The sequence below is a fragment of the Babylonia areolata genome, chromosome 29 (assembly GCF_041734735.1).
Source record: "Babylonia areolata isolate BAREFJ2019XMU chromosome 29, ASM4173473v1, whole genome shotgun sequence".
Classification (NCBI taxonomy): domain Eukaryota; kingdom Metazoa; phylum Mollusca; class Gastropoda; order Neogastropoda; family Buccinidae; genus Babylonia; species Babylonia areolata.
The window spans coordinates 14503842-14529270 of NC_134904.1; the positions used below are offsets into that span (position 1 = coordinate 14503842).

A 25429-nucleotide genomic window follows, 5' to 3' on the forward strand; every position below is an offset into this window, starting at 1 on the left:
GGCTCCATTTCTAAGCTATGCTCTCTTGTCATAGATGCGCAATCAAAATTATGCAACTCTGCAGCACACGGTCATATGATCACAACACAAAAACAAAATGGGGACCAGGACTCTTACCCGGTAAGTCAGTGTGAAACTGGGTGCAAGTTGTACACTGGGTTCTTAGCATTGGCCGTGACACTGAATTAATTTATAAGCAGTATGCTGTATTTTATTGTCAGGTCAATACTGGTGATTTAAATGCACGTTTATGAACTTCGAAAATTGAAAGATCAGAGGCATGTGACCATGCATGTCACGCCAATCTATGAATAGCTTGACCCCCTTCCTCTTCCGCCCATCTCGCCTCTCCTCCCTATTCCCTCTGAGTTTTTTTATGGAAGAGACACGCGGTCAGCCCCACCGGACAACCTCTGTCTGCAGTGGATTTTTTTTTCCCCCATATTTCTTCATCTTTTACTTGACGACCAACATCAATATGTTGGTGAAAACAGAAGTGTTGGAGGGTAGTAGGGGGAGGGGGAAGTCTACTCTGTTACGTGTTGTTGTGTAAGAGAGTGTGTACATGCAGGAATTATATACTCCATAATCTGGAAATTGTTATGTTCATTGGACAACAAAACTTTGCATAGACATCTGTTTAATCCAACACATCAGACAGAGAGACAGCGCTGTACCTTAGTTTATAGTTTAAAAAAAAAAAATTAAAAAAAAAAAAAAGAGAGAGAGAGAGAGAGAGAAAAAGGGGAAAATATCAGATCGGCAACACCAAAATAACAGGCTGCAGCTACAAGTTATTATCATGTGATGATATTTTTGCAGTGTATTAGTAATATTTATAATCCCTCCGGCATACACCCACTCTTCATACTTTGTCATTTACCTTGGACACGTGGGCTGGCACAAAGTAGCGCGATGACAGTCCAGATGAACAGTGCAAGGAGAACATTGGGGTCCAGGAACAATGAATTTGATTTTTCCTAATTTTCATGAAAAATTCTTAATTAAATCTATAATATCAGTTATATGTCTTTCTGCCTCAGATTCAGTTTGTGTGTGTGTGTGTGTGTGTGTGTGTGTGTGTGTGTGTGTGTGTGTGTGTGTGTGCGCGCGCGCACGCGCGCGTGTGTGTACATGCGCGTGTTCTTGTGTGTGTTCAATTTTGACAACATAATAAAACCTTTCAACATCAACATGCTGTCAGTTGATTAATCCTTGAGTTGATGGAGTGGAAAGAAAAAGAAGAAGAAAAGACTGTTGGCTCAGAGATAGGACATACTGGCACATGACAAGCAATTAAAATGTCATTAATCAGAGTCCATTATACCTGATCTGTTGGACAAGGGTCAGTCTTGGATTATGTTCAGATGATGTTTAGATGAGTGGTGACTGGTCCAGTCAAGCAGTCTGTTGACAGCTGTGATCAATAGTCAGTTAGAATCACCCAAAAGCATATGCACATATATGCAACAATGCACACATACATATAATGTATACATGTGGACTTACCTGGTCACACCTTCATACACTGATAACAATGTAACACATAATGAACACAAAATACACGAAAGATGCTCATGTGCCTGTGTGCTTATCTGGGAAAACACTTAGTATACATCATTACATGGCATTTGGACATATCACACACACACACACACACACACACACACACACACACACACACACACACATGCACACACCCACACACGTGCACACACACACACACACATGCATATGATGTACATATCATGCATTGAATATAAATACAATGCTTACATGAACGTGTGCATTGTCAGGCACTCATGCATGTATGCACTCAGTTTGTGAACAAATATTACAATCGATGTATCCTGTCAGTCACACACACAAACACAAATGAGCGCGCGCGCGCACACACACGAAAACACACACACACACACACACACACACACACATACACAGAGCCTGGTCACATATACATACAAACTAAAGAGATGGATGTTTTGCATGCATGTATGCATTTGTTAAACACAAAAGTATGCATTTTCATGTAAACATATAAATACTAAAAATAGAGAAGCACACATGCAATAGTACACACAGACAGACACTCGGACAGACAGACACACAGATACAGACACACACACACACACACACACACACACACACACACACAGATAACTCTCATAATAACACAAGTCTTGGGTGTGTGCATGTGAAGGAGTTGTTCACAACAGATGAGGGTGAAATAGAAATTTAAAAAAAAGAAGAAAAGAAACTACTCAAAACCACACAAACATGGTAGTCAGTGACAAGAATGTGACTGCTGTGTTGCTGAGGTGGTCAGGAAAAACAAAAACAAAAACAAAACAAGAGAGGCAAGGCCTTCAAGACTCACTTGTGACTGAGAGTAAAACACACAAGCTTTTTATGTATTGAGTATAATTTCAAAATGTAATGTTTAAGACGAGAAAGATCAGTTTAAAGCAAATTAAGTCCCATAGTATTAATTACAGAGTAATTTCCCTTTTTTACTATCTGCACCAAAAACGTTTGCAAAATAAATAAAACTTCCATGCTTAGCAAAAGAAGTTCCTGTTTGAACAAAAAATGATAATAATAACTGCTCTTGTTGTTGGGTCAGAATATCAGATCAAAGTGCCAAGTTTAGAGAATACAAAAAATATAAATATAACAGTAAATGCAGTTTGCATATAATTAGGCTTCATTATTTATTTTTTTGTGCCCATCCCAGAGGTGCAATATTGTTTTAAACAAGATGACTGGAAAGAACTGAATTTTTCCTATTTTTATGCCAAATTTGGTGTCAACTGACAAAGTATTTGCAGAGAAAATGTCAATGTTAAAGTTTACCACGGACACACACACACACACACACACACAGACAACCGAACACCGGGTTAAAACATAGACTCACTTTGTTTACACAAGTGAGTCAAAAAAAGAAATAAAATATAAAAATAAAACCAACTCAAAACTACACAAACATGACATTGACAGGAGGCGGAGGATGAATATGCTGATCACGTCATGATGTGATGATGTATGTGTGATTTACTCTAAGGTACCTTTTAAGGGTATGTATGGTTTGCTCTAAGTTGACACCGAAGAATTTATTTATTTTTTTAAAACGTCTTTTAATAGTTTTACATAGACATGTTGAATGACTGTGATTCTCGTATATTGTTTAGATGTTTCACTCCACAAATGAATTTCTCTTGTCAAGATAATAAAGTATTCTGTCTTCTGTATATGACTGCAAACAAGAAGATTGTGGCATGAATTTCAAGTGTGAAAATTACACACACACACACACACACACACACACACACACACACACACACACAATCTTGTGTGTTTGTAATTGGTGTCGTTGATTTTGCCGAAGACAAATCGTGCAACCCTGTGAGGTCCAAACGAAGAATGGTGACTGGCAGTGACAACCTGACCAGTAACCTGTATCAGTGTTATCTGAGCTGGGAAATAGCTGTTCACCGGCAAGCATCACATCATGTACTCAGCTCAGCAGCAGAAGTCAAAGGGTTAAATGCGTGGTGTGTGTGTGTGTGTGTGTGTGTGTGTACTTATTCATTTTATTGTCACCATTACATGCCAGTCAGCACAGTGAGGCAGCAACTTAAATTTGTGTATTTGTTCTTATTCCTGTTTTTATATGTGATTTACCAGACTGTAAACGAGAGAGAGAGAGAGACAAGACCAGACAAGACAAGACAAGACAAATTCTTTATTATCAAGGATAGTAGATGAGCATTGGCGTGCTTTTTTTCATCCAGTCCCCGCCCAGAAACAGGGTCTACACTACACAATACTACATTATATATGTCATTGCATGCACTATACAATGCTACTTAAAGTCGTAGAATGCAAATACTATACTACATAAAGGCATAAGCATGGTAAAAATAACACACACACGCACGCACACACACACACACACACACACACAGATGCACAAGCATGGTATTAATAATCGACATAGAAAACAAAAAAGAACACACACATACACCCACTCTCTCTCTCTCTCTCTCTCTCTCTCTCTCTTGCACACGCACACTTACACACCCATAAGCATACATTGTGTATGTTAAAAAATACTATGCTAATGTGAATATAAAACAGTAAGTCAAATAAGAATACACATAGCAATAACAGGAGAGAGAGAGAGAGAGAGAGAGAGGGGAATGTGCATCCTATGTTGCAGTGAGGCAGCAACTTAAAGTTATGTATTTATTCTTATTCTGTTTTCATAAATGATTTACCAGACTGTAAAAAAACAACAAAAACAACCCCCCACCCCCCCACCCCCCCCCAAAAAAAAGAGAGAGAAAAAAATGAGAAAGTAATGTGCCTGCTGTGTTGCAGGGGTGCCCAGGAAAGAGTGTTCTTTGTCTACGACCACCAGAAGCATGGAGAGGAGGCGGACCCCAAAGACGCCATCTTGTTCTTCTACCCACCTTCGGTAAATGACATACAGCATGGCTGCAGGCCATGGTACAGGCGATAAGTGAGAGGTTCTCATTATGCATGCCGCAAGATGGGCGAGTGGTTAAAGCGTTGGACCTTAAATCTGAGGGTCCTTGGTTCGAATCTTGATAATGGTGCCTGGTGGGTAAAGGGTGGAGATTTTTCTGATCTCCCAGGTCAACATTTGTGCAGACCTGCTAGTGCCTGAACCCCCTTCATGTGTATACGCGTGCAGAAGATCAAATATGGATGTTAAATATCCTGTAATCCGTGTGAGCATTTGGGGGTTTATGGAAACAAGAGCATACTCAGCATGCACATCCTTGAAAATGGAGTATGGGGTGCCTACATGGTGGGGTAAAGAAACAAAGCGGTCATACACATAAAATGTTACATATGTCTGTATGAGTGTGTATACTGTATGTGTGCGTGACTGAAACCTGAGTGATTGAATAACCACCTCATGATAAACAATACATGGATATACAGTGGTACATAATGGCATTCAAATTTCAATAACACACACACAAAAAAAGCAAAAGGATCATATACAGGCCCAGACAATACAACAGATTGCAAATATGAACCAACATACAGCTGGTGCATCAGATGTCCATTGAAAAACAGTATTGTTCAGAGAAGTGTTGGTGGAGATGACAGGAGAAAGTGTGTGGAGGAGAAAGAGGAAGAGGAGGAGGAGGAGGAATTGTGTTTCATTTTCCACCATGCATGCTGCTGACAATTGTAGACATTTTGCTAAAGTACGAATTTCCACATTTGAATATTATCTTTTATTAAAATGGTGGGAGAGGGAGTAGACATTTTGCGAAAGTATGAATTTCCACATTTGAACATTATCTTTTATTAAAATGATGGGAGAGGGAGTAGACATTTTGCTAAAGTATGAATTTCCACATTTGAACATTATCTTTTATTAAAATGATGGGAGAGGGAGTAGACATTTTGCTAAAGTATGAATTTCCACATTTGAATATTATCATTTATTAAAATGGTGGGAGAGGGAGTAGACATTTTGCTAAAGTATTAATTTCCACATTTGAATGTTATCTTTTATTAAAACGGTGGGAGAGGGAGTGGGAGCTGAATGGTGTGTTGGGGGAAAACTGGTGACATGGAGGGGTGGAATCAGGGATGATTGAAGGAGTCAATGTCAACGACAAATTCTTTATACAGAGGGGAAGTAACCTACTTCCGGGAGGTTGTCGGTCGTAGCTACTTTCGTTTTCTCCGCATAGGCGGATAGTAGTTTGCACAGGACAGGAATCTGACTCCCTGCCGGAGTCTGCACTAGTGGGTCTCGGTAAGTATGTTAGATAAACGTAATTTTAGGGAAAAAAAAAAATTCCTTTGGCATTTAGTGTTTTTACAGCTCTTAAACTGGTGGGGGATAATTCAGCTTTTGCAAGTAATGAAAAGAAAAGAAAATGAAACAGAATAAGGGCAAAATAACAAGCAACTGAAATACATGCACAGAGATTCTAAAGGTGAAACACATGTATATGCATTCATACGCACTGCGTTAGTATCTATTCCAGACTACTAATGTTACTGACAGTAAATTGCGCCTTTTAAATATTATTATTAGTAGTAGTAGTATTTTTTATGTATTTATCTATTATTTTATTTATTTATTATTTATTATTTATTTTTTTTCATTTTTAATTTTTTAAATTTTTTATTATTTTTTAATTTTATTTTTATTTATTTATTTATTTAATTTTTGTTTGTTATTTTTTATTTTATTTTATTATTATTAATATTATTATTATTATTATTATTATTATTATATTTTTTTAATTGAAAAAAAAAAATTCTCAAGGCCTGACTAAGTGTGTTGGGTTACGCTGCTGGTCAGGCATCTGCTGGGCAGATGTGGTGTAGCGTATATGGATTTGACCAGACGCAGTGACGCCTCCTTGATACTGATACTGATACCGACCATCTAACTGTGTAACTGAACCTCTTTTTTTGTTGTTGTCTGTTTATCTTTGAGTTATCTTGGGTTTTTTTTTTTATATATATATATATACATCATGTTTCTATCACGTTAACATTTTCACAAGTTCAGTCTTTTCTTTCTGAAATTGTATGCCTCTGAAATATGCCTGGCGAGTGACATGATTTCATGCAAGGATAGCCACTAGATGGTGTGTAGCTGCATACGGATATGAAAATAATTTACAATGATTTGGAATAGCATTATATTCATTGCAGTGGAAAAAAAAAAAGAACTTTAAAGTGAGAATGTGTCGGTCGCAACGGCCAAGTGGTTAAAACGTTTGACTTTCAGTCTGAATCCTGGTCACAATGCCTGGTGGGTAAAGGGTAAAGATTTTTCCGATCTTGTGCTGACCTGCTAGTGCCTGAACCCCCTTTGTATGTGTGTGTATGCAGAAGATCAAATACACACATTAAAGATGCCGTAATCCATGTTCAGTGTTGGGTGGGTTATGGAAACGAGCACATACCCGGCATGCACCTCCCCCTTCCCCCTAGCCCCACCCTTCCCCACCAATCCCTCGAAAATAGCTTATGACTGCCTGCATGGCAGGGATAAAAAAAACCAACAACACGGTCATACAAGTAAAAGCCCACTTATGTATACAGGTGAACGTGGGAGTCGCAGCCCACGAAGGAAGAAGAAGAAAAGAGAATGTTTTTGACACAGTGTGTGTATGTGTGACCAGGTGAACATGCAGCCCATGAACGCAGAAGAAAAGAGAATGTTTGAGACACAGTGTGTGTGTGTGTGTGACATCAGGTGGACGTGAAAGAGCAGATTGCCCTGGTGGGGGGCATCATCGGCACTGTGAACTTCTGCATGGAGGTGCTACAGCACACCCCCGCCACAGTCTCCCTCACCTCCTGCAAGTTTGCCCTGCTCAAGTCTGGCCCTTTTATTCTGGTCTGTGTGTTTTTGTGTGTGTGTGTATCCATGTGTGTGTGTGTGTGTGTGTGTTGTGTGTGTGTGTATCCATGTGTGTGTGTGTGTTTGTGTGTGTGTGTGTGTGTGTGTGTGTCCATGTGTGTGTGTGTGTGTGTGTGTGTGCGTGTGTGTGTGTGTGTGTGTGTGTGTGTGTGTGTGTGTGTATCCATGTGTGTGTGTGTGTGTGTGTGTGTGTGTGTGTATCCATTGTGTGTGTGTGTGTTTGTGTGTGTGTGTGTGTGTTTGTCCATGTGTGTGTGTGTCTGTGTGAGTGTTTGTGTCTGTTTCTGTCTCTGTCTCTGTGTGTGCGTGTGTGTGTGTGTTTGACTGTGCTTGTGGGATGACATGGACATGAGATCGATGGGAGCCTGTTGTTGTCGACATCCTTCATTCTCCATGACACATTCAGTGCACATTGCTGAAAAAAACAACAAAAACAACAACTCAACTGGAAAGACCTGTAGAGGCACAGACAGATCAGAAAGAGTTCCAACACGTGGCCTTGCTGTTTGTGCAGCTCTAGTTGTGTCATTTTGTATCACGTGAACTTTATGAAGACTGACATAGAGTGAAGACTGTCATTAAAAAAAAAAAAAAAAAAAAAATGTCTTTTGATTTTTCTCTCCCACCCCCATGACCCCCCCTCCTGTTGGATTGGAGAACAGTCTCTGATGCCTGTGTGGGTTGTGACCTTGATTGGTTGAAGGAAGAGAATTGGAGTGGTGGCGGAGTGGTAATGTGCCTGTCTAGGAGTAGGAAGTGTGAATCTACAGTATCAATTCCCATAATATACGAACAGGATTTTTTTTTTTTTTTTTTTTTTTTTTTACTGACCCCCTCACCCTGACAGTGGTTGTGGTGTTGTGGTACTGACTGACAGTGGTTGTGGTGTTGTGGTACTGACTGACAGTGGTTGTGGTGTTGTGATACTGACTGACAGTGGTTGTGGTGTTGTGATACTGACAGTGGTTGTGGTGTTGTGGTGTTGTGATACTGACAGTAGTTGTGGTGTTGTGATACTGACTGACAGTGGTTGTGGTGTTGTGATACTGACTGACAGTGGTTGTGGTGTTGTGATACTGACAGTGGTTGTGGTGTTGTGATACTGACAGTGGTTGTGGTACTGACAGTGGTTGTGGTGTTGTGGTGTTGTGATACTGACAGTGGTTGTGGTGTTGTGATACTGACAGTGGTTGTGGTGTTGTGATACTGACAGTGGTTGTGGTGTTGTGGTGTTGTGATACTGACAGTGGTTGTGGTGTTGTGGTGTTGTGATACTGACAGTGGTTGTGGTGTTGTGGTGTTGTGATACTGACAGTGGTTGTGGTGTTGTGATATTGACTGACAGTGGTTGTGGTGTTGTGATACTGACAGTGGTTGTGGTGTTGTGATACTGACAGTGGTTGTGGTGTTGTGGTACTGACAGTGGTTGTGGTGTTGTGATACTGACAGTGGTTGTGGTACTGACAGTGGTTGTGGTGTTGTGATACTGACAGTGTTGTGGTACTGACAGTGGTTGTGTCGTTGTGACACTGACAGTGGTTGTGGTGTTGTGGTACTGACTGACAGTGGTTGTGGTGTTGTGATACTGACAGTGGTTGTGGTGTTGTGATATTGACAGTGGTTGTGATGTTGTGATACTGACAGTGGTTGTGGTGTTGCGGTATTGACAGTGGTTGTGGTGTTGTGGTACTGACAGTGGTTGTGATGTTGTGGTACTGACAGTGGTTGTGGTGTTGTGGTACTGACAGTGGTTGTGATGTTGTGATACTGACTGACAGTAGTTGTGGTGTTGTGGTACTGACTGACAGTGGTTGTGGTGTTGTGGTACTGACTGACAGTGGTTGTGGTGTTGTGATACTGACTGACAGTGGTTGTGATGTTGTGATACTGACTGACAGTAGTTGTGGTGTTGTGGTACTGACTGACAGTGGTTGTGGTGTTGTGATACTGACTGACAGTGGTTGTGGTGTTGTGGTACTGACAGTGGTTGTGGTGTTGTACTGACAGTGGTTGTGGTGTTGTACTGACAGTGGTTGTGGTGTTGTACTGACAGTGGTTGTGTTGTGATACAGTGGTTGTGGTGTTGTGATACAGTGGTTGTGGTGTTGTGATACTGACAGTGGTTGTGGTGTTGTGGTACTGACAGTGGTTGTGGTGTTGTGATACTGACAGTGGTTGTGGTGTTGTGATACTGACTGACAGTGGTTGTGGTGTTGTGATACTGACAGTGGTTGTGGTGTTGTGGTATTGACAGTGGTTGTGGTGTTGTGGTACTGACAGTGGTTGTGGTGTTGTGATATTGACAGTGGTTGTGGTGTTGTGATACTGACTGACAGTGGTTGTGGTGTTGTGATACTGACAGTGGTTGTGGTGTTGTGATACTGACTGACAGTGGTTGTGGTGTTGTGATACTGACAGTGGTTGTGGTGTTGTGATACTGACAGTGGTTGTGGTGTTGTGGTACTGACTGACAGTGGTTGTGGTGTTGTGATACTGACAGTGGTTGTGGTGTTGTGATACTGACTGACAGTGGTTGTGGTGTTGTGATACTGACTGACAGTGGTTGTGTTGTGATACTGACAGTGGTTGTGGTGTTGTGATACTGACAGTGGTTGTGGTGGTGTGATACTGACAGTGGTTGTGGTATTGTGATACTGACAGTGGTTGTGGTGTTGTGATACTGACAGTGGTTGTGGTGTTGTGATACTGACAGTGTTGTGGTGTTGTGATACTGACAGTGGTTGTGGTGTTGTGATACTGACAGTGTTGTGGTGTTGTGATACTGACAGTGGTTGTGGTGTTGTGATACTGACAGTGGTTGTGGTGTTGTGGTACTGACAGTGGTTGTGTCGTTGTGATACTGACAGTGGTTGTGGTGTTGTGGTACTGACTGACAGTGGTTGTGGTGTTGTGATACTGACAGTGGTTGTGGTGTTGTGATACTGACTGACAGTGGTTGTGGTGTTGTGATACTGACAGTGGTTGTGGTGTTGTGATACTGACAGTGGTTGTGGTGTTGTGATACTGACAGTGGTTGTGGTGTTGTGATACTGACTGACAGTGGTTGTGGTGTTGTGGTACTGACAGTGGTTGTGGTGTTGTGGTACTGACAGTGGTTGTGGTGTTGTGATATTGACAGTGGTTGTGGTGTTGTGGTACTGACAGTGGTTGTGGTGTTGTGATACTGACTGACAGTGGTTGTGTCGTTGTGTGCTGTAGGGGTTGTCCGGTGAGCTGTTTGTGCCGGATCAGTACGTGACGCAGCACCTGCACTACCTGTGGGACACCTTCTGCCTCTTCCAGGGCAGTTTGACTGCCCTGCAGCAGGTAACACACCTGTTGGACACTTTGTGTGTGTGTGTGTGTGTGTGTGTGTGTGTGTAGTGACATGACACAATACAACACAGAACAGTGACAGTGGCATGACACAATACATTACAGATGGTGATATTGATGTGAAATAGAGCGATGTGTGTTGCAGCAGTAATGTAATTCAACAAAGAACAGTGACAGTGGTGTGACACAGAGCGATTCATATTGTGGTGGTAATGTAACACAACACAACACAGATGGTGACAGTGATGTGACACAGAGTGATGTGTGTTGTAGCAGTAATGTAATACAATACAACACAGAACAGTGACAGTGATGTGACACAGAGCGATGTGTGTTGTAGCAGTAATGTAATACAATACAAGTTACAACACAGAACAGTGACAGTGATGTGACATAGAGCAATGTGTGTTGTAGCAGTAATGTAATACAATACAACACAGAACAGTGACAGTGATGTGACACAGAGCGATGTGTGTTGTAGCAGTGATGTACTATAATACAACACAGACAGAGACAGCAGTGGTGTGACATAGAGCAACGTGTGTTGTAGCAGTGATGTACTATAATACAACACAGAACAGTGACAGTGATGTGACATAGAGCAACGTGTGTTGTAGCAGTGATGTACTATAATACAACACAGACAGTGACAGTGGTGTGACACAGAGCAATGTGTGTTGTAGCAGTGATGTAATACAATACAATACAGTTCAGTACAATGCAGATGGTGACAGTGATGTGACTCAGAGTGATGTGTGTTGCAGTAGTGGTGTACCATAATACAACACAGACGGTGACAGTGGTGTGACTCAGAGTGATGTGTGTTGTAGCAGTGATGTACTATAATACAACACAGACAGTGACAGCAGTGATGTGACACAGAGTGATGTGTGTTGTAGCAGTAATGTAATACAATACAACACAGAACAGTGACTGTGGTGTGACACAGAGCGATGTGTGTTGTAGCAGTAATGTAATACAATACAACACAGAACAGTGACAGTGATGTGACACAGAGCGATGTGTGTTGTAGCAGTAATGTAATACAATACAACACAGAACAGTGACAGTGATGTGACACAGAGCGATGTGTGTTGTAGCAGTAATGTAATACAATACAACACAGAACAGTGACAGTGATGTGACATAGAGCAATGTGTGTTGTAGCAGTGATGTACTATAATACAACACAGACAGTGACAGCAGTGGTGTGACACAGAGCGATGTGTGTTGTAGCAGTAATGTAATACAATACAACACAGAACAGTGACAGTGATGTGACATAGAGCGATGTGTGTTGTAGCAGTGATGTACTATAATACAACACAGACAGTGACAGCAGTGGTGTGACACAGAGCGATGTGTGTTGTAGCAGTGATGTACTATAATACAACACAGACAGAGACAGCAGTGGTGTGACACAGAGCAATGTGTGTTGTAGCAGTGATGTACTATAATACAACACAGACGGTGAGAGTGATGTGACACAGAGCAATGTGTGTTGTTGCAGTGATGTAATACAATACAATACAATTCAGTACAATGCAGACGGTGACAGTGGTGTGACATAGAGTGATGTGTGTTGTAGCAGTGGTGTACTATAATGCAACACAGATGGTGACAGTGGTGTGACACAGAGCGATGTGTGTTGTAGCAGTGATGAAATACAATACAATACAATTCAGTACAATGCAGACGGTGACAGTGGTGTGACACAGAGCGATGTGTGTTGTAGCAGTGGTGTACTATAATGCAACACAGACGGTGACAGTGGTGGTGTAACACAGAGTGATGTGTGTTGTAGCAGTGATGTACTATAATACAACACAGACAGTGACAGCAGTGGTGTGACACAGAGCGATGTGTGTTGTAGCAGTGATGTACTATAATACAACACAGACAGTGACAGCAGTGGTGTGACACAGAGCGATGTGTGTTGTAGCAGTGATGTACTATAATACAACACAGACAGAGACAGCAGTGGTGTGACACAGAGCAATGTGTGTTGTTGCAGTGATGTAATACAATACAATACAATTCAGTACAATGCAGACGGTGACAGTGATGTGACATAGAGCGATGTGTGTTGTAGCAGTGATGTACTATAATACAGCACAGACAGAGACAGCAGTGGTGTGACACAGAGCAATGTGTGTTGTAGCAGTGATGTACTATAATACAACACAGACAGAGACAGCAGTGGTGTGACACAGAGTGATGTGTGTTGTTGCAGTGATGTAATACAATACAATACAAATCAGTACAATGCAGACGGTGACAGTGGTGTGACACAGAGCGATGTGTGTTGTAGCAGTTATGAAATACAATACAATTCAGTACAATGCAGACGGTGACAGTGGTGTGACACAGAGCGATTTGTGTTGTAGCAGTGATGTAATACAATACAATTCAGTACAGTGCAGATGGTGACAGTGGTGTGACACAGAGCGATGTGTGTTGTAGCAGTGATGTACTATAATACAACACAGACAGGGTGACAACAGTGGTGTGACACAGAGCGATGTGTGTGTGTGTGCTGCGGTTCCCCCAGCGGACAGGCGTGGCGGGGTTCACCCTGGAGCTGTACCGGGTGTGGAACTGCTACTTCTCCCTGTGCCAGAGCTTCAGCGACCAGCTGACCCAGGCCTTTGGAGTCATCCCCTACACCCACCTCAACCTGGTAGGAACACCTCCCCTCCCCCCACCACCCCTCCACCTGCACACCCCCTACCCCTCATGGTTATCTCTCTGCCCCCCCTCCCCCTCCCCACCCCCTTCTCTGTGTCAGTCTCTTTCTATGATGATATATATCTCACACCTGTATACACACATGCCTGTGCACACAGAGGAATGTGCGCACACACACACACTCACAAGCACGCATGCACACAGGATCATGCATACACACATACACGCACATGCACACACACGTGTACACATACACACACACAGAGGAACACACACACCTCACCCTGGTAAGCACCACCCCTCTCATGGTTGGCCACCCCCCCCACCCCCCACTTCCACGTCGGCTTCTCTCTTTCTGTCTATATATATCTCACACATGTATACACACATGCATGTGCACTCAGCGGTGTGCGCGCGCACACACACACACACACACACACACACAAAGCACACACACACACAAAGCACACAGGTGCATACACACACACACACACAAGCACACAGACTCAGAAGAACACACACACACGCGCACGCATGCCAGCACGCGCGCTCCGCACACTCATGTGCGCACGTGTACACACACACACACACACACAGTCACACAGACACACAGACAGACACACACACACAACACACACACACACACACACACACACAACACACACACCACACACACACACACACACCACACACACACACACACACACACACACACACACACACACACACACACACACACACAGCACATAACCTATGTTGACAGTCACAGAGCGGCGTGTTCCTTTCACACAGACAGACAGACACACACATACACAACACACACACACACACACACACACACACACACACACAGTCACACAGACAGACACACAGACACGCACACACACACACACACAGTCACACAGACAGACAGACACACACACACAGAACACACACACATATACACAGAGTCACACAGACAGACACACACAGTCACACAGACAGTCAGACAGACGGACAGACACACACGCACACACACACACACACACACACACACACACACACACACAGCACATAACCTATGTTGACAGTCACAGAGCGGTGTGTTCCTTCGAGCATCCCACACCCTTCAGACAGCTCAGCAACAGGCAGGTGTCATTGGTGGACTTCTGCTCAACAAGAACAGGTGTGTGTGTGTGTGTGTGTGTTTTCAGTGTGTACGTGTTTGTGTGTGTGTGTGTGTGGTGTGTGTGTAGTGTGTGTGTAGTGTGAGTGTGTGTGTGTGTGAGAGAGAGAGAGAGAGAGAGAGGCAGAGAGAGAGAGAGAGAGAGGCTTCGGTGCTTTGAAGCTTTGTCATTGGCCATGCGGTCCTTATGACATGGGTGAATGCGTCAACATACTTTCATTGTATAACAAACCATTATGATATAGGACTGAAGTGGTGAAAGCAAATAATGAAACAAAGTTCCTTCTCTGAAGAAAAATGATACAGCCAACAGACCAGTCAACACATAATAACTCCACTCATTCATCTATCAATGCACCATGCAGCAAATTCCAACACTGGCTGCAGAAGAAAATTGTGAAATCTATCTGACCACGCAGTTATGCTTGTACTGCTTTTTGGCTAATCTAAGTTTTCCTATCTTGATTATCACCTCGTGATTTTCTAATGTTAACATACTAAAAAGAGCCTTTCTTTTTTTTTTTTGTAAATTCATTTTCAAAAAACACACATTCACTTCTGAAATGATCAATTTACAATCAAACATAAAATGAATTTGATCATCAGCTGTGGAGTTACACAAAGGACATGGAGAGAGAGAGAGTGAGAGAGGGAGGGAGAGAGAGATGGGGGGTGGGGGAGCAGAGGAAAGAGAGATGGCAAAGAGAGAGAGGGAGGAGCGGGAGAGAAAGAGACGCAGACAGACAAAACAGACAGACAGACACAGCGAGACAAGAGACCAAGCTCTCCACAGAATTTGTGGAGAGAGAGAGAGAGTGTGAGTTTGTCCGTTTTTGTTTCTATGTCCATGCTGTCTTACTTTGTGTCTTGTGAGTGTGCAGGCATGTGTATGTGAATGACGCATTGTGTGTAAGAAACGGCACATGGAATGATATTTATATGTGTGTATGTTTCTGTGTATTTGTTTCTATGTCCATGCAAAAGGCCACCCAACACATGATAACTATGTGGAGTGATGGCCTAGAGGTAACGCGTCCACCTAGGAAGTAAGAGAATCTGAGCGCGCTGGTTCGAATCACAGCTCAGCCGCCGATATTTTCTTCCCCTCCACAAGACCTTGAGTAGTGGTCTGGACGCTAGTCATTCGGATGAGATGATAAACCGAGGTCCCATGTGCAGCATGCATTTAGCGCATGTAAAAGAACCCATGGCAGCACTTGGCAAAATTCTGTAGAAAAATCCACTTCAATAGGAAAAACAAATAACACTGCACGCAGGAAAAAATACAAAAAGATGGGTGGCGCTGTAGTGTAGCGACGCGTTCTCCCTGGGGAGAGCAGCCCGAATTTCACTTAGAGAAATCTGTTGTGATAAAAAGAAATACAATATAATACAATACAGTACAATTTTTACAATACAATACAATGCAATACAATGCTATACATGTCTTAGTACGCTCCTTGTGAGCTTGCATGCATGTATGTGTGAATGACACGCGTGGAATGATGTTTATTATACATACGTGTGTGGTGTGTGTTATGTCATGTGTACAGATGTGTGCGCAAGTGGCCAGTGCTGGATGTGTTTTAAGTGAAATGAGAATGATCTGCTTTTGGACTGATTTGGTGGTCAGGGTAACAAAGAACAAAAACTCCTGTAAAATATACGCTGTTTTGTTTCATTTACATACAACTGGACAGTCTTCTTCAGAATGGGTCCAGACTCTCAAAGAGATTTTAGTAGAAAGTGGTTACGATTGTGTTGTGACTCTCCATCATTTGTTGATAGAGAAAATTTCTGACTCTGAAAGATAATTTTCAACTTTTATGGAGAGATGCACTTGCGCAGAGAGGTCAGTGTATATATTACAGAAATTAGAAATATCTTCTTTTATGGAGAAAAATACATCTGTATCTATCTATCTAAGATTTATCTATCTATCTACCTACTTATGTGTGTACATGCTGGGTATTTTCTTGTTTCCATAATCCACCTCATGCTGACAGGGGTTACAAGGATCTGTAACGTGGGTATTTGATCTTCTACATGCGTACACAAAGGGGGGGTTCAAGCACTAGCATGTCTGCACATCAGTTGACCTGAGAGATCAGAAAAAATCTCCTCCCTTAGCTTTACCCACCATGCACTGTGACTGGGATTCGAACTTGGGATCCTGAGATTGAAAGTCTGACAGTTAGATAAGATAAGATAAGAATAACTTTATTATCTCCAACTGGAGAAATTTGGTCAGGTGCATTATCACAACACAGACAAGTAAACAACATGGGGACCATAACTGTAAAAGTCAACAACAGCTTTTATGAATAATATTACGAAGATACAAATGTAAAAAATATCACATACACCGTTTCATACATAGATCCACACACTGCAGGTAATAACTAGTATTCTTAATGTAAAAACAGAAAGAATTAAGAAACATTATTTGAATATAATTATAAACACAGCCTACTATACTGCACATTGATTATAATAGACAGATAAGATAAAAATAAAGGTAAATTGCGGAAAACCGCAACCAGATAATCAGCACACACCCGCACTCACCCACCCCCCACCCACCCCACACACGCAGATTACTTGATTAAACAAAAAAATGGATTAAACTGGAGGTTTGATCACTTGGCTGTTGCGCTGGTTGAGTCAAAAGGTTTGAACTTGAACCTTGTGTGTGCAGGGTGCTGTGCACTCAGCTGGGGACGGATATCACCCGCCGCCTGCTGCTCTTGATGCCTCAGGAACGAAATGTGCGTACACACTGCCAGGGTTTTCTCCTTTGTTCGTGGGATGCAATAATGATAAAATTATAATAATATTAATAGTATTTACTGAATCTTGTTATACATGAAACTCCGTATCGGTGACACAGAGCAGTGCCCCTGCAGAACAGGCAGCCAGATAACAGAACATCTGCTGCAGTCCTGCCCGCTCCACCAAGCGCTCTGAGAGAAAACCTGGCCCGACCCAATCCCAGTGACCAGGAAGCTCTATGGAGGACCTGCGACGTACTGCCGTCTTCGTCGAGGAGACAGGGGAATCCATCTGATAAATGACGAACGAGACAACAACAACTGAATCTTGTGCAGAGACAGACCAAAGCGCTTTCACACGAACCATTCACATAACTCTAAACTTGAGAAAACTGAAGACAAGGAAGAGGCAGGGCAGGGAGGCTGTCTTGGAAAGGTGGGTTTTAAGGCCAGACTTGAAAGAGCTGAGTGAGGAGACCTGACGAAGGGGAAGAGAAAGTTCATTCCAAATGAAAGGTCCACAGACAGAGAAAGAACGGCGGCCCGACAGTGGAGTGTTTGAATCTGGGTATGCGTAATACAGCGTGGATCCGAAGCCGATCGAAGAGAGTGAGATGGACAACACACTGCCACACACAACACTGCACTGCATGTGTGAAATGCAGGTTGCTCTCCCTGGGAAGAGCACATTGCTAAAGTGCACTGCCACCCATGTTATTATTTTTCTTATTGTGTGTGCAAGAATATTTGTTTTACTCTCAAAGTGGATTTGTCAGTTGTCTACCTATTTTTGCCAGGAACAACCCCTTTTTGTTGCCGTGGGTTCTTTTACATGCACGTAGGGCATGTCGCATTCGGTTTATCATCTCATCTGAACGACTAACGCCCACTCAAGACATGGAGGGGTGAGTGAAAATCCTGGACTTGAACTCATGGTCACTTGCTTCCGAACTGGCGCATTACAACTAGGTCACCGCTTCACAGCAGGAGTGAAAGTGAGTTCTTGTTGATGCTAATGGTCTCTTTTGTCCAGGCTGGTTTCTTTATAACTCTGTCCCTTCCTCGTTCTCTCTTTCTCTCTGTATCTTGTGGTTGTTACTTGATGTCTGCCAAGTAAAAGTGTGTGTGTGTGTGTGTGTTTGCATGTGTGTGTGTGTGTATGTGTGCACATGCTTGGTATCTGCATATATGTACACCTGTGAACATGTGCATGAAATAACTGAACGGTGTGTGAGTGATGTGTGTAGATAGACGAATGGTGCAGACACCCATGTGCTAATAAATTTAACACCTTATCTTTCTGTTTCTTTCTTCTTCCAGTTTCCCTGTGTTCCACTGAAGACAGGTGAGTGATATTGTTTTTCCCCGTGTCAGTTTACTTGAGTACTCATTTAATTAGTGAGGTCGTCAGTAGGTTAGAGTACATGTTAAACGTTGTTTGGGTCAAGACAGCATTGGAAAGACAGTGGGAATCAGTGGTGTTTTTGTCAGGCAGTGAGTGAACCTCAACAAAGCATATATGATATGCAGCCATTAGTTTATTTCAGTTCGAGGTAAACAAAGTGGACTCGGCAACTATGCCATTATTGTCTTCAGTAAGGGGTTTCGTTGGTGGTGTCCTGAGTACATTAGTGAACACAACCAAAGTGACTTGGCAGCAGTGCAGGGTCTCCTCTGGTGTGTTGCCTCCTGGTGACCTGACATCAGTAGTTCCCTGTGGACTTTAGGCTGATACTGCGTGTGTGGCTGTGGAGGGGTGGGGGGTGGCTTGGAATGAGCAGTGTGGGAATAATACCACTGAAATCTGCAGATTATGGGGCAGCAAAAAAGAAAAAAAAAAAGGGACATTTTTTTAAGAAATAGTAGAGAGTGGTAACTGTCTCCATTCACAAGGTACACAACTTCAAGTCAGTGCTGCTTACGCTACCGATTCAGCTAGCACACAGGTAAATCGAAGGTACACTGGAACAAACCCAGACACTTCCTCAATAAAAGGAAGCATCGGGTCTGTTGTTATACCGTTCATCTGACATGTGCACACAGCAGCAAAGACAGAAGAAATGTGCAAACACAAATAAGCTTTTATTCAAGACTGGTATAGCCTCTTTAATCGTGAACAAGCCACACAACAGATAGACAATACAGAACAAACACATGGTTGCCTCGGTGGTTTTTTGACTGGAAATTAAAGATGTGCACACAGCAGCAAAGACAGAAGAAATGTGCAAACACAAGTAAACTTTTATTCAAGACTGGTGTAGCCTCTTTAATTGTGAACAAGCCACACAACACATAGACAACACAGAACAAACACATGGTTGCCTCGGTGGTTTTTCGACTGGAAATTAAAGATGTGCACACAGCAGCAAAGACAGAAGAAATGTGCAAACACAAGTAAGCTTTTATTCAAGACTGGTGTAGCCTCTTTAATCGTGAACAAGCCACACAACATGTAGACAACACAGAACAAACACATGGTTGCCTCGGTGGTTTTTCGACTGGAAATTAAAGAAAGGTGGAAGTGGGAATCGTACCTAGACCGACGGGCGCAATAGCCGAGTGGTTAAAGCGTTGGACTGTCAGTCTGAGAGTCCCATGTTCGAATCACGGTGACGGCGCCTGGTGGGTAAAGGGTGGAGATTTTTACGATCTCCCAGGTCAACATGTGTGTGTATGCAAGCAGAAGATCAAATACGCACGTTAAAGATCCTGTAATCCATGTCAGCGTTCGGTGGGTTATGGAAACAAGAACATACCCAGCATGCACACCCCCGAAAACGGAGTATGGCTGCCTACATGGCGGGGTAAAAACGGTCATACACGTAAAAGCCCACTCGTGTGCATACGAGTGAACGTGGGAGTTGCAGCCCATGAACGCAGAAGAAGAAGAAGAAGTACCTAGACCCTCATGGACACTGTATCGACAGATCAGCATTTTAACCACTCTGCCTTCTTCCCCCTTTTCTTTTTGGGAAACAAGAGAGGAGACAGAAGAGATTGCTGTGGTTATGTGGAGAAGAGGAATTGAGGAGGATGAAGATGAATCAGATCAGATTTTATTCTAATTTGTGTTTCTCTTTTTATCACAACATATTTCTCTGTGTGAAATTCGGGCTGCTCTCCAGCGCCACCCATTTTTTTGTATTTTTTTTCCTGCATGCAGTTTTATTTATTTTTCCTATCGAAGTGGATTTTTCTACAGAAATTTGCCAGGAACAACCGTTTTGTTGCCGTGGGTTCTTTTACGTGTGCAAAGTGCTCGCTGCACACGGGACCTCGGTTTATCATCTCATCTGAATAACTAGCGTCCAGACCACCACTCAAGGTCTAGTGGATGGGGAGAAAATATCAGCGGCTGAGCCGTGATTCGAACTAGCGCGCTTAGATTCTCTCGCTTCCTAGGCAGACGAGTTACCTACAGGTCATCTCTCCACTCTGAAAACCCAGCAGGTTCACAAAACACAGTCACAAAGAGATGAGTGACTTCAGGATGTGACTGTGGTTTGTGTCATCGTCAGGTGTCAAGGGAGATGAGCAGCATGAGGAATGGTGGTGGTGCATGTGAAGGGGGACAATCTGGTCACAGGCACAGTACTGTTTGTGTGTGTGTGTGTGTGTTGTGTCACAGGAATGTGTCCCTTGGACTTTTGGGTAGTGGATGGGGAGGTGTCTGAAGAACTTGAAAATAGTGTGTGTGGGTGTGTCATGTGTGTGTGTGTGGGTGTGGGTGTGTTTGTGTGTGGGGGGGATGTGTGTGGGTGTGTCATGTGTGTGGGTGTGTCGTGTGTGTGTGTGTGTGTTAGTGCGTGTGCGTGTGTGTGCGTGTTATTGTTTTTGATAAGTTTGGTGATTAAACTCTTGTCAATAAACACATCATTCAGCATGACAAACATGTATGTATTGTATCACTCTTTTGTCATCATAGATTTCTTTGTGTGAAATTTTTAGCTGAACTTCCCTGGGAGAGCGCGTTGCCACCCTTTTATTTTGTATTTTTTTCTGCATGCTAGTATATTTGTTTTCTTAGCAAACAGGATTTTTCTATGGAATTTTGCCAGGGACAACTCTTTTGTTGCCATGGGTTCTTTTACATGTGCTAAGTGCATGCTGCACACGGGACCTTGGTTTATCATCTCATTTGAATGACTAGTGTTCAGACCACCACTCAAGGTCCAGTGGAGGGGAAGGAAATACTGGCGAAGTTTGGGATTTTGACGGAACGCACTCCCATTCTCTCGTGGACGCATTACCACTTGGCCGACACACCAGTTGCTGTCATCGTGAGAATCATATTCTGTTGTACATGGTCTGTGATAAGATTACAGCTGTGTGTTGACGTTGCAGAGACTTGCCCGCTGGTTCACTGTCATTCTCAGTATCACACTGTATGGTACCTGATTCATGATATGATCATTACAGCAGTGCGTTGACGTTGCAGACTTTGACCTGCCCACCGGTGTACGTCTGGTGTATGCCTTCCTCACCCCAGAAGAGCTGGCTGCCCTGGGTTCACGCAAGAAGCGAGCCCCGAGCCAGCGACGGACCGACAGCAGCAGTCCACAGACAACCGACACTGTCTCAGCAGCCTCCAGCCCCCACAGTTCCCCTGCACCCCTACCCCTACCCTCCCTGTCGTCGTCATCAGATGTGAACGTCAGGAAACCGGTGTGCGGCTTGTCAGCGGTCATGGAGTCCTCAGTGGAAGTGGAGGAGGCTGATGACAGAGCACAGCCCAGCATTGTGGTGATGTGTAGGCCTGGTGATCTGCCCCCCAGGGAAAGAAGGGGGGTGGATGGGGCGGGTCAGCAGGCGGCAGAGACAGAAGCATCTCTGTGCAGGAGGAGTGACGCTGAGTCTGCTGCGGATGTTGGTGCTGGTCTTGACTCGGCGGTCAGACAGGACATGGGGCGACCCAGGCCATCACATAGCCAGCCTGACATCCTGGCCGGGGAGAGAGGAGACAGTGGCCGTCCCAGTGAAGGGGGGAATGGTGATAGTGTTGGCGTTGTGGAGGAGGAGGAGGAGAACGACAGCTGCTGTGATGGGGAGGGTGGTGAGGGTGAAGGGGAGGGAGGTGAGGGTGATGCAGAGGTCAGGGATCCTGCCATCGTCATCGCCAACCTCCCAGACAGGGACTCCCCTAGTGAGAGGACGCACCTCCCTCACACCCTCAACCTTGAGGGGGACGCCGCAAGGACAGAGGAGAACGGAGACGACGCCTGTGACGATGACAGTGACGTCAACGACAGCAGGAACAGACACTCAGCGGAGTTCAGTGCCGCAGAAGACGGAGGGTCGGAGGTCGGTCTCAGCCATCACACCTCGTCGACAAGAACCCCAGGGAGGCAGGGGTGTGGTGACGGCAGTGGGAGTGGAGATGGGGCTGGTCATGATTCCTGTCTCGGCACACACAGGGGGGGAACACAGGAGCAGTCAGGTGGGAGAGAGGACACAGGTGTGTGTGGGGGTCACTGTGCGAAAGCAGAGCACCACCACACAGACACAACGTCCTGCTCCTCGTCTCCAGGAATCCATTCTTCTGGGTCTGTGGTTAGTGAGAGTGCCAGTGAGGATGGAGTAGAGACCACGAGTTGTCAGAAATCCGGCACCAACCAGGTGACACCTGAAGATGGCTGTCTGGACAATGGAGCAGACGTGAGGCCCGACACACCTGGGACAGGATCACCTGGCACGGCCGCAGGTGAGGAACCAGAGGCGGAGGGGTTGAACTTGAAGTCAGCAGGGTGCATACAGGGTGAGGTGGAGACTGCCTCCACTCCACCTGGTTCTGAGGTGTGCCGGCCGCAGGCCTCTCAGCACGGCGCTGTCAACGGACTGACAGCAGCGTCGTCCGAAAGCTGTGAGGATGATGGCAATTCTCACCACGCGTCTGTGGACGGCGGTGGTGCTGCCAAACCGCAGCCCCCCACCTCACTGGGAGTGACAGACTCTGCCTCGGCACCTGCCACAACACCTGCAGACAGCCTGCTCTCCTCTCCTGTCACATCGGTTGCCGACGACGAAAGCGTGTTCATCACCACGACCACCAGCCCTCCTCCAGCCCCTGATTTTTCTTCACCCCACTCGGAGGCTGTTCCAACTTCCCCGACTTCACCTTCAGCTCACGGGGTGCACTTTGCCTCCCCGCCAGCGGTGGTGGGTGGCGTGGAGAGGGGGGTGGGTGTGGGGGTAGGGGGCAGCCCCCCACCCTCCTCCTCCTCCTCGGTGCCGGTGGACCTGGAGCTTCACCTGGAGTGGGTGCAGGGGGCCCGGCGGGCGAGCTCTGCGCTGACCATGTCTGACGATGTGCTGACCCCCAACAAGGAGCGCCTGTGTTTCGACAGCGCTCTGCTGCTGCACCCCTGCGACAGCTCCGGCAGCGGCAGCGGCGGTGGTGGTGGTGGTGGTGGTGTGGGCGGTGGTGTTGGTGTTGGTGGGGGTGTGGAGCACGGCTTGGTTGGTGCGGGTCGGCCGCCTCCGCCGCTGAGAGAGTGAGTAGAGTACTTGCCTGCTTTTTGCTTGGAAAGGTTGGGTTTTTTTGTGTGTGTGTGGTTTTTTTTTCGTTTTATGTTATTTTTGTTTTATTTGTTTTATTTTATTTTATTTTTCGTTTTATTTTATTTATTTATTTTTTATCTTGTGTTAGTTTATTTTGTTGTGTGTTTTATTATAATTTTGTTTTATTTCATTTAGATATAATATAATTTAATTTGATGTTTATTTTTTGTCATTTAATTTTATTATTATTATTTTTTTAATATATAAAATTTACCCAAATATAGAAAGAAGAAGCAAAGAAAAAAAGAACCAAGTTTAATACAGATAAAACAGAGATAAAACACAAAACCTCTTGCATTGGCACATGCGTGTGTGTGTGTGTGTGTGTGTGTGTGTGTGTGTGTCCGTAAGTGTCGCTGTTGCAGATACAGTCGCTCATGTTTCTGCACTTGGTGTTTTTCTCACATGTGAGCGACACGTTCTCACTGCACTTGGAGAGTTTGGTTTGCTGCTTTCAGTTTTGTTTTTGTTGAAAATTAAAAGACAAGTAAGGCTGTGGGTTTTTGTTGCTTTTTTTTGGTTTTGGTTTGTTTAGTTTTAAGAAAAGAATATATCCGTGTTAAGGAGAAGAGGCGGAAGGGAGGTTGTGAACAGTAAAGTTTAAAGACTGGATATGAGTAGCCTGAGGAGTGGGAGATTGATAGTGGTGAAGTGAGAGAATATTAGTATTATTACTGTGTAAGTACTGCAGGATAGGGTGGTGTGTTGTGTGTCGGTGTGTCATGGTGGATGTGTAGTGGCACTGGTGTGTTTGTGTGTCAGTGTGTTGTGATGGAAGTGTTGTGACATGTGTGTTGTGTGTTAATGTGTAGTGATAGAACTAGAAGTGTAGTGGCGCTTGTGTGTTGCAGAGATCAGGTTGGGTTCAATAGACAATAGGTCATATGACCGGAAGAACATAAAATCAATAGGTCATTTTGAAAATCAATAGGTCAAATATCACCCGTCCCGGGCTAATGGTTAATGCAAAAGTGGGAACGCCAATTCTTCTCGCCGAAGCTCGCGAAAGGCAGCGATAAAGATTCGTTTCGGATTTCGTTTCGTCACGGATCCGTATTTTAATAAACCAGTTTATAGTCATTTCCTGTAGGAGCAGACGACAAAGCGATCGCAATCGTTAAAGAGAGACTCAGAGAGAGAGAGAGAGATGGTTACTTTGGTTGACCGACTGGTCATAAAAACAATAAGTCATGTGACCTGGCAACTTGAAAAACAATAGGTCATTTCAAAATTAAATGCGTCAATGACCGATGTCGAACCTGATCCCTGGTGTTGTGTGTCAGTGTGTTGTGATGGGAGTGAGGTGACATGTGTGTTGTGTGTTAATGTGTAGTGACAGAAGTGTAGTGGCGCTTGTGTGTTGTGTGTCAGTGTGTTGTGATGGGAGTGAGGTGACATGTGTGTTGTGTGTTAATGTGTAGTGATAGAAGTGTAGTGGCGCTTGTGTGTTGTGTGTCAGTGTGTTGTGATAGAAGT

At 44.1% G+C, this 25429-nt stretch overlaps 1 protein-coding gene across 1 annotated transcript in view; it reads left to right on the forward strand.

Moving 5' to 3' along the window:
* Positions 1 to 93: 93 nt before the first annotated feature.
* Positions 94 to 25429, forward strand: part of LOC143274936 (uncharacterized) — a 40800-nt gene continuing 15464 nt past the window's right edge. Inside the window, exons 1-9 of the mRNA XM_076578939.1 lie at positions 94 to 120; positions 4384 to 4480; positions 7268 to 7411; positions 10655 to 10762; positions 13323 to 13451; positions 14530 to 14624; positions 17323 to 17392; positions 18716 to 18740; positions 21834 to 23886. Of these exons, the coding sequence (XP_076435054.1) occupies positions 98 to 120; positions 4384 to 4480; positions 7268 to 7411; positions 10655 to 10762; positions 13323 to 13451; positions 14530 to 14624; positions 17323 to 17392; positions 18716 to 18740; positions 21834 to 23886 (2744 nt within the window). The 5' untranslated portion in view covers positions 94 to 97. The remainder of the gene's footprint in view (positions 121 to 4383; positions 4481 to 7267; positions 7412 to 10654; positions 10763 to 13322; positions 13452 to 14529; positions 14625 to 17322; positions 17393 to 18715; positions 18741 to 21833; positions 23887 to 25429) is intronic.